Source organism: Cyrtonyx montezumae, unplaced genomic scaffold (assembly GCF_038088225.1).
Source record: "Cyrtonyx montezumae isolate F1298 unplaced genomic scaffold, pur_monq_1.0 scaffold_24, whole genome shotgun sequence".
Lineage (NCBI taxonomy): Eukaryota > Metazoa > Chordata > Aves > Galliformes > Odontophoridae > Cyrtonyx > Cyrtonyx montezumae.
The window spans coordinates 11725582-11739542 of NW_027071981.1; the positions used below are offsets into that span (position 1 = coordinate 11725582).

At 41.7% G+C, this 13961-nt stretch overlaps 1 protein-coding gene across 1 annotated transcript in view; it reads right to left on the reverse strand.

Annotated features, from left to right (window-relative positions):
- Positions 1 to 262: 262 nt before the first annotated feature.
- The window catches only part of ISM1 (isthmin 1), a 36247-nt gene continuing 22548 nt past the window's right edge, over positions 263 to 13961 (reverse strand). The window contains exons 3-6 of the mRNA XM_065739412.1: positions 8279 to 8546; positions 4924 to 5067; positions 2426 to 2515; positions 263 to 1123 (exon numbers count right to left, since the gene is read on the reverse strand). Coding sequence (XP_065595484.1) covers positions 606 to 1123; positions 2426 to 2515; positions 4924 to 5067; positions 8279 to 8546 — 1020 coding nt within the window. The 3' untranslated portion in view covers positions 263 to 605. The remainder of the gene's footprint in view (positions 1124 to 2425; positions 2516 to 4923; positions 5068 to 8278; positions 8547 to 13961) is intronic.

Sequence of the window (13961 nt, forward strand, 5' to 3'; positions counted from 1 at the left end):
CTTACCCCAGATGGATAGTGAGGACCTGTCCTGGAAGGTAACAGGAAAAATTCCAGTTGCTAGTGAGGGTTTATAGCTGCTTCCAAAAAGAAAAGAATCTTCCCTTCTTACACATGATTAGTAGTGAAATCACTTAGAGAGAAAGATGCGTTGATCTTGTAAACCATTCCCATATGGAAGAGTACTTTTTTTCAACCCCATTGTTCCTAATAACTTTTAAGTATGCGCCCTCTTCAGCTGGGGCCCTTCATACTGAGGGTGATGGCAGCTTCACCCCTCCCTCCGCTTCCCATCTCACACTCACATTACAGTTGGTGAATAAAATGAAATGCACATTATTAAATGAACAGTACTGTAGTATAAAATCTTACTGGGACAAGTTCTATGTATGTCTGTATGTAAAAATAGGTGTGTGTGAGATAGAGATATGTGCTTATAAATTACACACACTATGAAAAATAGTTATGTATTATATTACAACTATACACATTCATTAGAAAGAAACTGATCAACTCCAGTCAAGGAGATAATGCAGCAGCAGTTATCAGTTCTCTGGCATCCAGGAAATGAATGCTATTTTTCCTCTGAAGAGGAGGAAAACCACTTCAGTATTCCCTTGCTTCTTGAAATTGCTTGTAATAGTCTTCATCTGTAGGGTTTTCTGTACACTTCTGCCCGTTGTTTGGAGGCCTCGCTTCATTGTACCGGCTCCAGTCACCTTTGCATATAATCCAGGGTAGAATGTCCACTTTGTAATGGAGTTCTGCTGAGAATTCGATGCTGATCAGGTTTGGTGTACCTGCCCCTTTCCCTCTGGTAATCAGCTGCATGTTATCATCATAGCAGCAGTGCTGAGCTGCCAGTGTTGTGCTCTCCAAAGAGAGCATGGAGCGGATGCAATACCGCGCAGTGGGTTTATAGATCTCCAGTTTTTCTTTTGGCCCGCTTGCATCTTTCCAGCGGAAGTTTTTCCTCTTAATTCGATCGTAGATGGCAGCGGTGCTGTAGGCAACTTCTCTGGGGTAGGAGCATGGGCAGCTGGGAAGGTCATTGACCACTTTGTGCATGTATTTCTTCAAGAACTCACTTTTGCAGCTCATCCATCTTTCACAGCTATCAGTATCTGTTAAAGGGCAGGAAACAAAAAGCTGAGGATACAGCACAGCAGCCCAATTCATATGATCAGTGATAGCCAACGAGTAAGGCATTGCTGTTCAGCACTGGTGCTTTGCTTAAGAAATAAAGGTCAGTAACAAAAGCTTGCTCCCCTGCCTGTGATGTGTTAATGTGCTGTCCTGTCTGATAAAGAAATGAAACAGGTGACTGACTTCAAGGGCCTCAAGCTATACTACTCTGAGTTATACTGCAGTACCAACACCAGTAACAACCCTTGATGTTTCCTTACCTCGCAAATTCTAGCCCAGCCTCTACTATCCCCATGCAAAACAAGAAACGCTGTCAGAAGTTTACAAGCAACAGAACTGAAGTTAGGAGTTTGCATTCCCTGAACACATACAGAGCTTTGAAGTCTGTCATCCTTTAAAGCCCTTGTCTACACACTCACCTTTGTAAGAACAGCAGATTTGGACGTTAAAAGATTTTCTTACCTTGCTGGAAACATTAAGATAGCAAGCAAAGTCAGGATTACTTTATTATTATTATTATTTTATTATTTTGCCCTAATTTATTTTATTATTTTATTATTATGCCCTAATTATGTCATCCTTTCAACTAACAAATATTTCTTGTCTCTTTTCATCTTTCCAAATGGATATTTCAAGCAGCTGTAGCTCAGTCTCTGAGACCAATATCTTGGCTGACTTCTCACAAATGGAGGCAGAAATGATTCCGATTCTAAAGGGGCATATGTGACATTAATATCACAGTGTCTGTGCATTAGGTGGACTTAATGACACTAATTCCAGATATAAGTAATGACTGCAAAGAGATTTATAGGCTAGTAGTATACTGAATACCAGGCTTTTATTATTTTGCAAGTCTTGAAAGAATCCGGATAAACATCTCCTACCAAAAATGTTGTTTAAGGTGTTCATGGCATGCTGTGGGCATGAAGCCCTGCACATCTTGCTCTGTGCCTAACAGAACTCTGGAGTAATGTAAAAACTCTTATAGCAAATGTTCCTGCAAAATATTTACTTAGTGAATTTTTACTTACTTCTGAACCAGAACAGAGATTCACAATTTTACAATGAAAAAGACACAGAAATTTGTTAAGAGAAGCAAGATTCTGTGGTGGAAGTGAGTAGGTCCATGTCATAGACTTACTTTAAGCAGTGTAATAAATGACCATTTTTACTGACACTTCTTACAATAAACTTAAAAACCTTGAATCCACAGCGGGTCAAAATAGGAAAATCCAACTAAGTTTCTTGTCTATTAATGAAAGATTGACAGGGCCACTTACCAACTTCAAACAGTTTGGTAGCATTGAAGTCTTCACTCCCAGCGAGCAAGCTCACCTCTGTGGCTGCTGTCCGGAAGGTATCTTCAATCCCTGTTACAAACATGTTAATGGTTGTGGTGTTTTCCTATTAGAGCAGAACAAAATCAACTGTCTTCCTGCCACTGCCTCCTCCCCCCACTCTGAACCTTGCGTTGTTTGTTAAGGAAGCAGTCTGAAGTGGTTGCTGTAGGGAGTGTTCATTTAAGAGTAGAATAAACAAGGAATCTGGGGTGTTACAAAGCTGACTGCTGCTTTAAACAATTAGTTTAACCCCAAGGTAAAGAGTTTTTGAAGTTTAGCATTTAAACAATTTGCTGCTTAAATATAATCTAGATTTGAACCTGGTGGAGGAATGGATGAGGGTATCGAGGTTTTTCCTCCTCTTCCAGACTCAAGGCTTGCCAGCAGCTCCCAGTAGTTCAGATAGGACATATGCACACACTGCACCTGGTCAGTTTTATGTGACTAACACTATCTCAAAAGCACATAGTACAGGTGTCTGACAAAATAAAACACGCTTCCCAACAGAGACAATAAAGCACTAGCTAAAGTATAGTGTCTGAGGGAAATGCCATTTGTGTCATTTCCTAGAACAAAGCAACGTGTCTGAAGACAGGTGCATAAATTCATGTCCATACATGGGCAAACAGTTCTCAGAAAATTGAAGGAAGAAAAATGTTATTACAAGTCTCTCCTAGTACTAGGAGTTGAAAGGAGGGAGTAGGCAATAGATAAATACCATCACTTATCAAGCCAATCCCCTGGCTACAGCAGCAACATCGCAGCTAAAGAAGCAATGGGATAAAATATCAAGATCTTAAGAGATCAGGATCTTCCAGTAATCTCCGGATAAGTGTCCGCTAGCAGATGAGAGACAAATGGATTTCCAGAAAATATATGACTTGATCCTTCCAAAGTATGCATCCTTTCAGTGCTGTTTTAGTTTGCCCTGCCTAGCAACCTAATGTTTCCCAGGCTTTGATAAGTAGCCTTAAAACATTTATCTTTTCAAAGAAGCATTTGAACACTATTCTTTTTTTACCCTTGACTTAAAAACATCTACAGAGAGCAGAGAACTCTTTAATACATGATAACTATACGGTTAATAATGAAGTCTGTTCACCATCCATCTTCTTTCCAATGAACTTTCTCCTGATCTCCTGAACCAGGGCATAATAGTGGTTTGCAAAGCTTCAAAACAGCCTCAGGCAGCTTTTCAATAAAATTATCATATGATTTTGCCTTAATTCCAGCAGCAGATGAACAATAATAGATACCCAAGAATCCATTACGAGGCAGTAATTCACTGCTGAAATTATAAACAGTAGAAGCTGAGCTTTGCCCTTGTCATTTTAAAAACGTCAGCACAGCCTGAAAGAGCGAATATATTTTGCTTGCAGATCATTGTGGGTCTGTTATGTGACGTAATACGTTTTTTCATGTTTGCTGCTGTTTGATCCTAACTGATAACAAATAACTAAAAATCTATCTAGGGAGCTATAGGCTTTATTCTGGCTTTCACCCCTTATTTAGTCTTTAGGATGTACAAGCAAATCTGGTGGCATTTTTCTCCTTAACTGCCTAGTAGTAGTTATCTTGCAAGAAATGTACATGTTGGTCTGCAAAGCTTCTCTGACTGCCTAACCAGCAACGTTGTCTTTCAATATCTACAGCAGGACTAAAGAAAGAAGGAGACAGGCCCTTGTGCTAGGACAAGGGGAAATGGTTTCAAACTAAATGAGGGGAAATTTAAGCTGGATATAAAAAAAGAAGTGTTTAAAAATAAGGGTAGCGAAAAGGCTGCCCACAGAGGTGGTGGACACCCCATCCCTGAATGGGGCTGTGAGCCACCTGATCCAGCTCAGGTACTTCTGTTCACTGCAGGGCATTTGGACAAGGTGGCCTTTAAGTACCCTTTCCAGCTCAGAAGATTCTATGAACTACTGCATCACCGCACCACGAGTTCACCTAAATACAAATTCACAGCAGCGTTTTCTCACACTAATACATATCCAGAGTTACTGTAAGACTCTACATGTTAGGCACGCATCTCAAAAGCCATATAAGTAAGTGGGGGGAGCTATTTGCTCAAAGCACAGGCAGGTCCGTTCACTGCATAGCAAAATACAGGCTCACTAAGGCAACAGCATGGCTGTTTTGAAATGCTAAAATTAACGCGAATTTGTTATGTGAGAGTAGATTACACCCTTTGGAATACAAAATGTACTGTGCACAAAAATGACTGCTGTAACCTAAAAAAAGCCTATATTTGTCTTTTAAGTCTCTGGGGATGGTTAAGTGCAACTGGAGACATTATTACTAGCAAAGAACCTGCTATTTCATAAATGCCCTTGAGCATCAGCAACTCTCTTCCCAACAGAACTCTTACAAACAGTAGGGCTCTTCTCCCCCTCCCCTGACCACCTCTCCCCAGTGCCCTTCTGCTAGCACAACCAAACCTGGGCAGTTTGGTCTGTCGCAGGTCCGTGACTCGGTGGCAGTACAGGCGTACCCACAGGACCTCGTCCGCTTCTGACTGCCGCTCCCACAAGTGACGCTACAAAGGGACCATGGGCTCCAGTCTCCCTCACCGTCAGTGTAGTCTGTGTGAAAACAAAGGTGAGGAAGGAAATGAAGAGACAAAACTACTACTAGCCAACACTGCTGCGTGTAGTGTTTTTTATTAAGAAGGCAAAACAAGAATGGAATCCAGATGTCTCTACCTGAAGCTCAGGCAAAGTGCCAGGCCTAAGGCTGCTGTTTAAATAGTTTTCACACTTGATGCTCCTCAGGGAAATGCATGTGGCATTATTTGAAAAAATATTTCCTTTCTCTTTTGACCTTTCAGCAGCTGAGACTCCTCAGCTGCAAAGCTGGGCCATGGACTAACAGTACGCATCCATTCACATAATTTCCCTGCATAGAGGATTATGTTTTCTGATCACAAACTAATATCAGAGGATGGATTGAGTTTTATTTTTCTTCTCTGCAAAACACACAGCAGTAGCACAACAGTGCTTACCTAATTAACTGTTAGGATACCATGACTGCTGGACTTTGGGAGGCTGAGGGTCATGTCTGAAAATTGACAAAATTGTTCTTCTGCTCCTCAAACAGGAAACAGATATTACAAGAATGGGGAAATATAGGGAACAGATATTACAGGAATAGGAAGTATAGGGAACCACAAAGTTATCTGGCACTAAGAACAGCATGCAATTTGTAGTGGTTCACACAAATTATTAAATAGCACCAAATCTGATTCCTAAGTAGGAGGAGCCTTCTGCAGTGGAAACAGGAGGTCTTCTAGTAAACAGCTGAGATAATCAATATCAAGTGTGCACCATTGAGATATCTAGTATCTGAACACCTTAGACCAGTCTCCTTTGCTTGCTGGGTTATCTGTTGCACATCCCCCTTTGTGAAGGGGTTCAGGCTGAGTCCATGAACCAATCCCACTTTGCTTTCATTCTAACCCGCCTCCTGCCTTTCAGCCTCACCAGCTGAATTTTGTCTCAGTACAAACTCCTGGCTAAACAGTGTAACCTACAGGTGTTCAAATGACCCTGTGACAGCAGCTTGTAGCCTTTGCTGATTTGGGCTACACTCATAGCAGTAGCAAAGCAAATGAGAGTTTAGTGATACAGAGAGAGCCCTGCCCTATAGCTAAAGACTTACCTCGTAAGCACTGGCAGGAGACAATGACAGCTATCTGACTGAACAGGACTCTTGTGCTACACTTGATTCCCACTTCCCTGTCACTGCCATGCTGTCTGTGGGCTTCCTGAGCTGGTTAGTAGAACACGTAACTTGATTTGTACCATATGTAATGACTGATGACAACTCTGTAGGGTGCTATTAAACATTTATTGCCAGGAGTATGTGAACGTTCTATATCTCACCCATAGCAAGCTGCCTAGATGTAAGTTCCTCATGGCAAGGACCTTATGTGCTTTTCCTCTTTTTCTTACACTGCTGCTGCCACATTTGAATCAGGCGTCCGCTATTGTGGCGTAGGCAGAATGATGGTCCCTGGTCTGTGTGCAAAAACACCTGATACTGGGATGTGCCAGCATGCAAGCACTACAGCAATCTGAAGAGGCGCAAGACCTTTCCAGATCTGCTCTCTCTCACTATCTCTCCTCTCCTTTCCCATCTTTTTTTCTTCTCACATGGCTGAGGAGGAAGAGTGAGGGTGATCAGGTGTGATGGTAGCCCATCAGCTGTGATGTCATCACCTTCCTTGAAGGCATTCAAGGCCAGGTTGGATGGGGCCCCAGGCAGTCCGATCTAGTGTGTGGCAGCCCTGCCCATGGCACGGGGCTGGCACTGGATAATCTCTTCCAAACCAAACCATTCTGTGATATTTGCAAAAAGCCCAGCCCAGGAGGCGTGGGATAGGTGGGCAACGTGCAGTGCTTTTTGGCAGGGTCAAGATAAAGCAGAAATAAAGAATAAACTTGTGAACAGTGTGGACAGTGCTGGAAAAAGCATACAAGCCCCATGCAGACAGGATCTGCTTCTACATCCTCCTGGGAAAGACCAAAAGCACACAACATTTTAACATCAGTCAGAAGGCTAAGAGTCTCTTGCAATTAGTGGGGTGCTCTGATGTATGGTAAAGAACTCTAGGAAAATTTGCAGACCTGCCTACCTACTCTTTACACTGCACTACAAAGCACATGGTATCTAGCTACTATTAAACATACTAGGTTGAATTTTCTCCTGGATCTCAACCTGTTTTCCCTATTTCTAATATACGTAATTCTCATTAATTCTACAATTATTTGTGAGAGCAATTTTGTTTTGCTTAAATTAACAGCCACCTAATATATGAGTTCTGGCAATAAAGTATGCCCACAACTAAGCACAGGTGCAAAAAGAAGGAATGGACTTTAATCTTCTGGCCACAAAAATTTAATACATATTTATACATTTAAATACACCACTCCATGAAAAGGCCCTCTCCGGTGTTAAGGCTCTAGGACATAAACAGGGAAAAGTAAGGCTGAAACAGTGCACAACAGCCACTCTCCAGTAGCTAGCTGTTGCAACACAAGTGCCACAGATACTCTGGCTTTGAGATCCTTCTCTAACTAATTCTATTCATTTATTTTCATGAAAGAGAGGCTTTGATCTACCTGTGGCTCCTGAAGGGCACATATTAATCCACCTCCCTTGAGTCTTTCCCGTGTGGATAGTTATAACCCAGTGGGGCAGTGAGTAAATGTAGCTCCCCTCTGCTTCTAGTTTCTGCAACCATTTCATGCAACAAGCTGAAAACAATTGTTTTCACCATGACACATCTGGAAGAGAATTACACACGCAAATACACAATGTTCCTGCTGCATATGCCACTCCCCACACATGCACCAACATAATTCATCTTATTTATGTATCCACCAAACACTACCACGTTTTAGACCTTGCTTATTTATCCAATAATTATATTTTAGTTCCCAAACCACTGCATGATTCTAAATTTGCACTTATCCTTACTCTAAAAATAAATACGAAAACTTGTTTCCTTTGCTTTTTAAAAAAGTACATTTAGGACTAAAAAAAAAAAAAGACCCTATTATGGGATAACTGGTATGATTTTCAAGATTATAGACTTACTAGTGGAATGTAGCTACCACAGTACAGCTTGTGCATCTGCGCAGATTTGTATTTAAAAGCTGATGAACAAAAGCCACATGTTGAAAAACTCTATTTTGTTTGGCCTACTTTCAGCAATGCCTCACCATTCTCATTTCCCCCAAACTCATTTTACAATCCCAAGATGCCTATAAGAGGCCTGGAACACAAACTTACCATACTCTGTCTGCTCCTTGGACTCAAATGTCCGGTGACTGGGTGCACGACCATCCCACCCACCGAGAGGGTTCAGGAAGTTGCTGTCCTCGGTAGTGCTGTCATACTTGTAGTCCTGGTCACCACTGCTCATGCGAGTCAAGGTGGAGGACCTCTGCCACCAGTTTCTCCAGTCAGGTGATGAGACTGGCCAGCTAGGCCTGCTGCTCTCTTTCTGAAGGTCCTTGTCTGTCTCGGTGTCAGGGCCATCCACCACTTCAATGGTAACCTGTGGGATTCAAATCAGACCTGACTGACCGTCACTGCCACTTCCTAGTCACTGGGAGACTTTCTATACAGCAAAGGCAAATGACCATTGTTGCCTTGCAAGGGGGCTGTGTAATACCGTAGGGTTAGCATGTTGTAAACCATATGTGGATTACTGAGCGCAGAGATATGCAGAGGCTGAGTGATTCCTTCTGCTACCTCTGCTGAATCAGACCTTGGAACAAAGGCTAGGAAAAATACCACCCAAAATAATAACCCATGCTGTGCCTAAAACCTTTGCAGCAGAAATTTCTGCCTTATGGGGAAAATATGTTCAAACCTGGACATTTAAGACCGGGAAAAAGAAAACAGTATCTGTTCCTCTAAATGCACAGAGGCTGAGTTTGAAGCAAGCACAAAACATGCCAGCGTGCAGAGCCTTTTCTGAAAGCTTGGACTGACTTAGCAGAGGGCTGAGTAATTCCATGGGTAAGAAGGTGGAGGATAGCGTCCACAGACTGCACTGGGTCAATGCAGGTGTGCATCTTCCTTGCCTATAGCAGCAGCTCAGCCTCGCCTTTCGCACCGCCTGCCTTGCAGCACTGTGTTTCCATCATGTCCTGCCACGTGAAACCACGCTGCAGGGATGAGAGACAGCAGCTCTTTCAGCCATTGCAATGTATGTCACTTGCTGCTACGACTCCTGGGGTAGGTCCTCCTTCTGTGCTGCAAAGGGTAATGCTGGATGATCCATTCATGGCTTCTGCAGAGCCCAGAGCCTAGATTCAAATTTTGCTGCTCAGTTTGCTTACAGACATCACGAATGCGAATATAATGCTGCACAGGGAGAGCCCTTGATTACTTGGGCTGAACAATGTGTAATTACAAAACTCTTGGATACATACTGTGCCTGTGTATAGGTGGCTATTTAGGTAGAAATAGGAACTAGCCATTAGAAATCCTGGCTGTATGTCTGAAGCATATCATGACCACAGATAAATCATGAAATGCTCTGATGCTTCATGCTGGTGTGGTTCAGTGATTACATTGGACTGGCTAAGCGTAGTACAGGAGTGAGTATCAAATATACCTACAACGTATTCTTCATGTTTTACAGATCTAAAAAACAATCTTTCAAGACAGTACTCCAGGAAAACTGGGTTACTTAAGAACAAGAAAATGCACAGTTATGTTTAAAGTCACAAGATCCATTCAAGAAAAAGAGTTTCTACAGCTACCTGTGATTGACCTACAGAAGAGTCTAATGTAGGAAACTAACCAAAGAATTGCTGCCATAGTTTAGTAGCTGCAGGCACAACTACACAGGCCAAACGATGCCCGTGCATCCTTTTTGGAGAAAGAAGATTTTGAATCTGTTCAGTTCTTTGCCTTTGACCACAGACAGACAGAGCCATTGAAACGGAACAGCTTTGAGACTAGTATGAAACGGCACGAGGAGAAAGAGCAAGAGCAAGGGAAAGTGCAGTTGTCAGCCTAACAGCATCTTTGCATAAGAGAAATTTTACTCCCAGGCTAAATGTGGAACAAGAATGCTTACTTTATTAACCTCAATTTCTACAGACCAAGAATTAAATTCTATTTCATAAGTCTGAAAACAACAGGGTTAGTTCAGGGGTTCAAAACTGCTGCACTGACCCAAGCAAAACAGAGTTTTCACAATAAGTGAAAATAAATGATGTTACTGAGTGGGTAGCACAGCACTGCTGGCCTGTCAGAGGGCTTAGTACTGACCATGTGAAAATTACTATGACTCTAGTACTTACTCTGGTAACAAACACTTTTAAGACCACATTCACTTTGTAAGCAATGACTCAGCAAAGAGAAAAACACACACACACCAAAACAACTATTCAAAAAAAGAAAAAAGAAAAAAAAAGAAGAAAAGGCAAGGAGCACTTGACACTCATTCCCTTTGCTTTGCTAAACTGCAGTTGTGTGACTGTGAGCCGGGGCACACTCACATTATTTCAGCCAGGTAAAATTTGAAGAACTACAGGGATTTGGATTTATGTCACTTATTTAGGATTCCCAGTCTGTTTAAGCAGAAGATGGTTTGTAGAGATACAGGGGCTACTGTTGGGCTATGTGCTATATTGAGGAAGAGAGGCAGGTGACTTTAAGGCTCATTAACTATGCATATACATATGTATGATAGGCAAATATGTATTCTGCCATTGGTTTCCATACGGCTTTGCTTTTTTAATAAAAAAGAAGTGAAAAAAAGAAATCAGATCCAGAACTATAGTCATTAAAAAGGGGCAGTTAAGACAGCCCTGGAAAAGCTTTCACATTGTGTAACGATTCCAACAAAAACATGCTCTCTCAAAAACTAAGAAATAGACCTTGTTTAGTATTTTTATCACGAAGACTGTTTTATAGACTTCGTTTTCCCTGTTTTCTTCTTCCAGAGATTATCAAAACTGCAAAGATGATTATTTATTTTTTTGTCACGCTTCCCAAAATGTCTGTGGTAAAATGGTTCTCATATAAATCCACAATCATCTCCAGAAGTATTCAAGCCTAAAATGAAGCCATTTCTTTTATGGTTGTCTGAGCTATAAATAAGGATGTTCCTCTAAAAATTGTTAAAAACAATTGGCATAGGTACATTAAAACAACAGATTTGCAATGAATTTCTAATGAAATAAATGTATCAAGCACAGATGTCTCGAGACACCAACATCCAATTTTCTCCTGGCCAAAAATATACAGAAGATAAATATTATCCCCGCTCGCTGGAGTGCACGAAAAGTTCTAAGTACTTTGTCCTGTTTACAGAGACAATGTTTCTGAATTCACTTTAATGGTGTAAACATCGCCCTAAGCAACTGGAAGATTATGTTACAAGAAGAAGTACACTTGCAGTGTTGTGCAAGCCGTGGGTTCTGGGACATCTCTGTTTCCTTCACTAAACTGATGCAAACTTTCAGTGCAGAACTTGCCATTCTGTAAAGATGGATATGTACAAGTCAGCAAGGTAGACAGAAGAAATTATAAAGTGCTGAAATGATAAAGTTAGGTTTATTCCACATAACAATTGAGCTAAAATGATGCCTCTAGTAATGAAAAGTTACTTTCAGTAACATCACGACAGCTCTCTTCAGTTTTCAGTTCAGCAGGACTACCTACACAAGAGTGGGAAATTTGGAGTAAAAAGTAAAAGGGAGGGACACAAGAAAATTTTCAACTGCGTGTTGAGATTCCAAATAGAGGAGCAGCCAGGAAGATGAGACAGAGCCTGAGGCCTCACAGAACAGCTGAGAGGCTGTAAAAGGCTGGTTGGAAGAGAAAAGCTGATCAGAAATGAAAAACAAGCAAGTTTCTATACATCCCCTGTATGATTTCTTCCTGTTACTTAAAAGTATGAACAGTTCTGTCTCACTCATAACAATTCTGCCCATTTACAAGGTCTATGTAGGCATCCCTCAGCGCTCTTATGTCAAACAAGTGAAAGGACATGTGAGAAAACAGAGAAATACGTGAAACCCCCTTCTCTTCCTGAAGTCTTACAGGCATTGACAGGATAGTTGAAATGACCAGAATAGAGAAAATCAAATACTCCAAACCATACAATCAGCTTGTGATTGACAGCTGCTGCTACATCTACTCCAAAACAACCAGTGTGAAAGCAATGCTAAAGCATAAAATGCTACTTGAAATGATGCAAGATTTAACAAGGCAAGAACACCGCAGAAAGGCTTGTGCCATTCTTGTCTTGCATGCAAAGAATCAAATAGCATTCGCCTTACTGCAGGCTCTGTTGTTTCTGAGGTTTTTCTAGAAGGCAGTTCACTACACTTACATTTGATTATCACCTGATAAATACAGCAGTAGCCTGGGGATATATTTTCTGAATTCCTGTGATGGTGTACTGAAATTCACTACTTCCTCCCCAAAAGAGCACGATACAGCAATTACATTCTCACAGAAAAACAGAGGAACGGCCATAAAGAGAACTCACTGGAGCTCTCTCTTCAACCTGCATTCTTAGGCTGAATTATGCATCTATTTACTAGGTTTTTTAAAAGTCCATGTTATTTTTGGTCTACGCTAATAAAAGGGAAAAGAGATTGTGGGGTCAAGTCAGGGAAAGTACAAGGAAGTTGCTAGGATAATGCAGGGAGAAATTTAGAAGGGCAAAAGCCTTGAACTCAACCTGGCCACTGTGGTAAAGGACAACAAAAATTATTTCTACAAATACATTAACAGTAAGAGGAGAGCTAAAGAGAATCTCCATCCACTACTGGAGGCAGCAGGGAATGTGACCACTGAGGATAAGGAAAAGGCTGAGGTTTCTCAATGCCTTCTTTACATCTGACTTTAAAGTCAGACCATTGGCTGCTCAGCTGCCTGGAAGTCTGGGATGAGCAGCAAAATAAACTCCCCATGATTCAGTTGGAAGCAGAGACTTTCTACTCCACTTGGACTGTCATGAGTCTGTGGGGCCAGAGGGGATCCGCTCAAGGGTGCTGAGAGACCTGGCAGAGGTGATAGCCATGCTGCTTTCCACCTTCTATCAGAGGTCCTGATCAACTGGAGGGGTCCTCAGAGAAGCTTGTCGATGTGACTTCCATCTAAAGAAGGGTCATAAGGAGGATCCAGGGGACTACAGGCCTGTCAGCCTGACGTTGGTGCCAGAGAAGATTATGAGACAGATTATCTTGAATGCAATCACACAGCACGTGCGGGACAGCAATGTGTTCAGCCTGGAAAAGAGGATGCTCTCTACAACTTATCGCTCTCCACAATTGCCTGAAAGGAGGTTGTGGCAAGGTGGGGCTCAGCCTCTTCTCCCAGGCAACAGTGATAGGATGAGAACAGAATGGCCTCAAGTTGCACCAGGGGAGGTTCAGGTTGGATATCAGGCAAAACTTCTTGGAAGGAGTAGATGGGCATTGGAACAGGCTGCCCAGGGAGGTGGTGGAGTCACCGTACCCAGAAATATTTAAGGAAAGGGCAGATGTAGTACTTAGGGTCATGGCTTAGTGGACACTATTGGTGTTAGGTGGACAGCTGGATGAGATGATCTTAGAGGTCTTTTCTACTTCAATGATTTTATAATTCTAAATTAACACCCTCAGGACCATAGCTCAGAGTTTTGCCAGTGGGCAAAATAGAAAACAGGCATTGATTCTGCTTTCATTTGCCAAACAGCTGATGAGAAGTTTGCTAGGTACTGTCATCACTGTCATTTAGATAAGCAAGGTATTATTTAATGAGCAAGAATTCACCATAAATCTTTTCTTTCCTCACGTGAAAGAATAAAGAGTATACCACCTTTTAAAACGTTCAGGTAAAGAAATAAAACTTATTCAAAGTCATTTCTGATGACCTCATAATGAATAAATGAGACTTTTATCTCTGTAAGGCCTGAACTGCTGCAGGAATGTCTACCAGGAACTTAAGGAAGATTTGC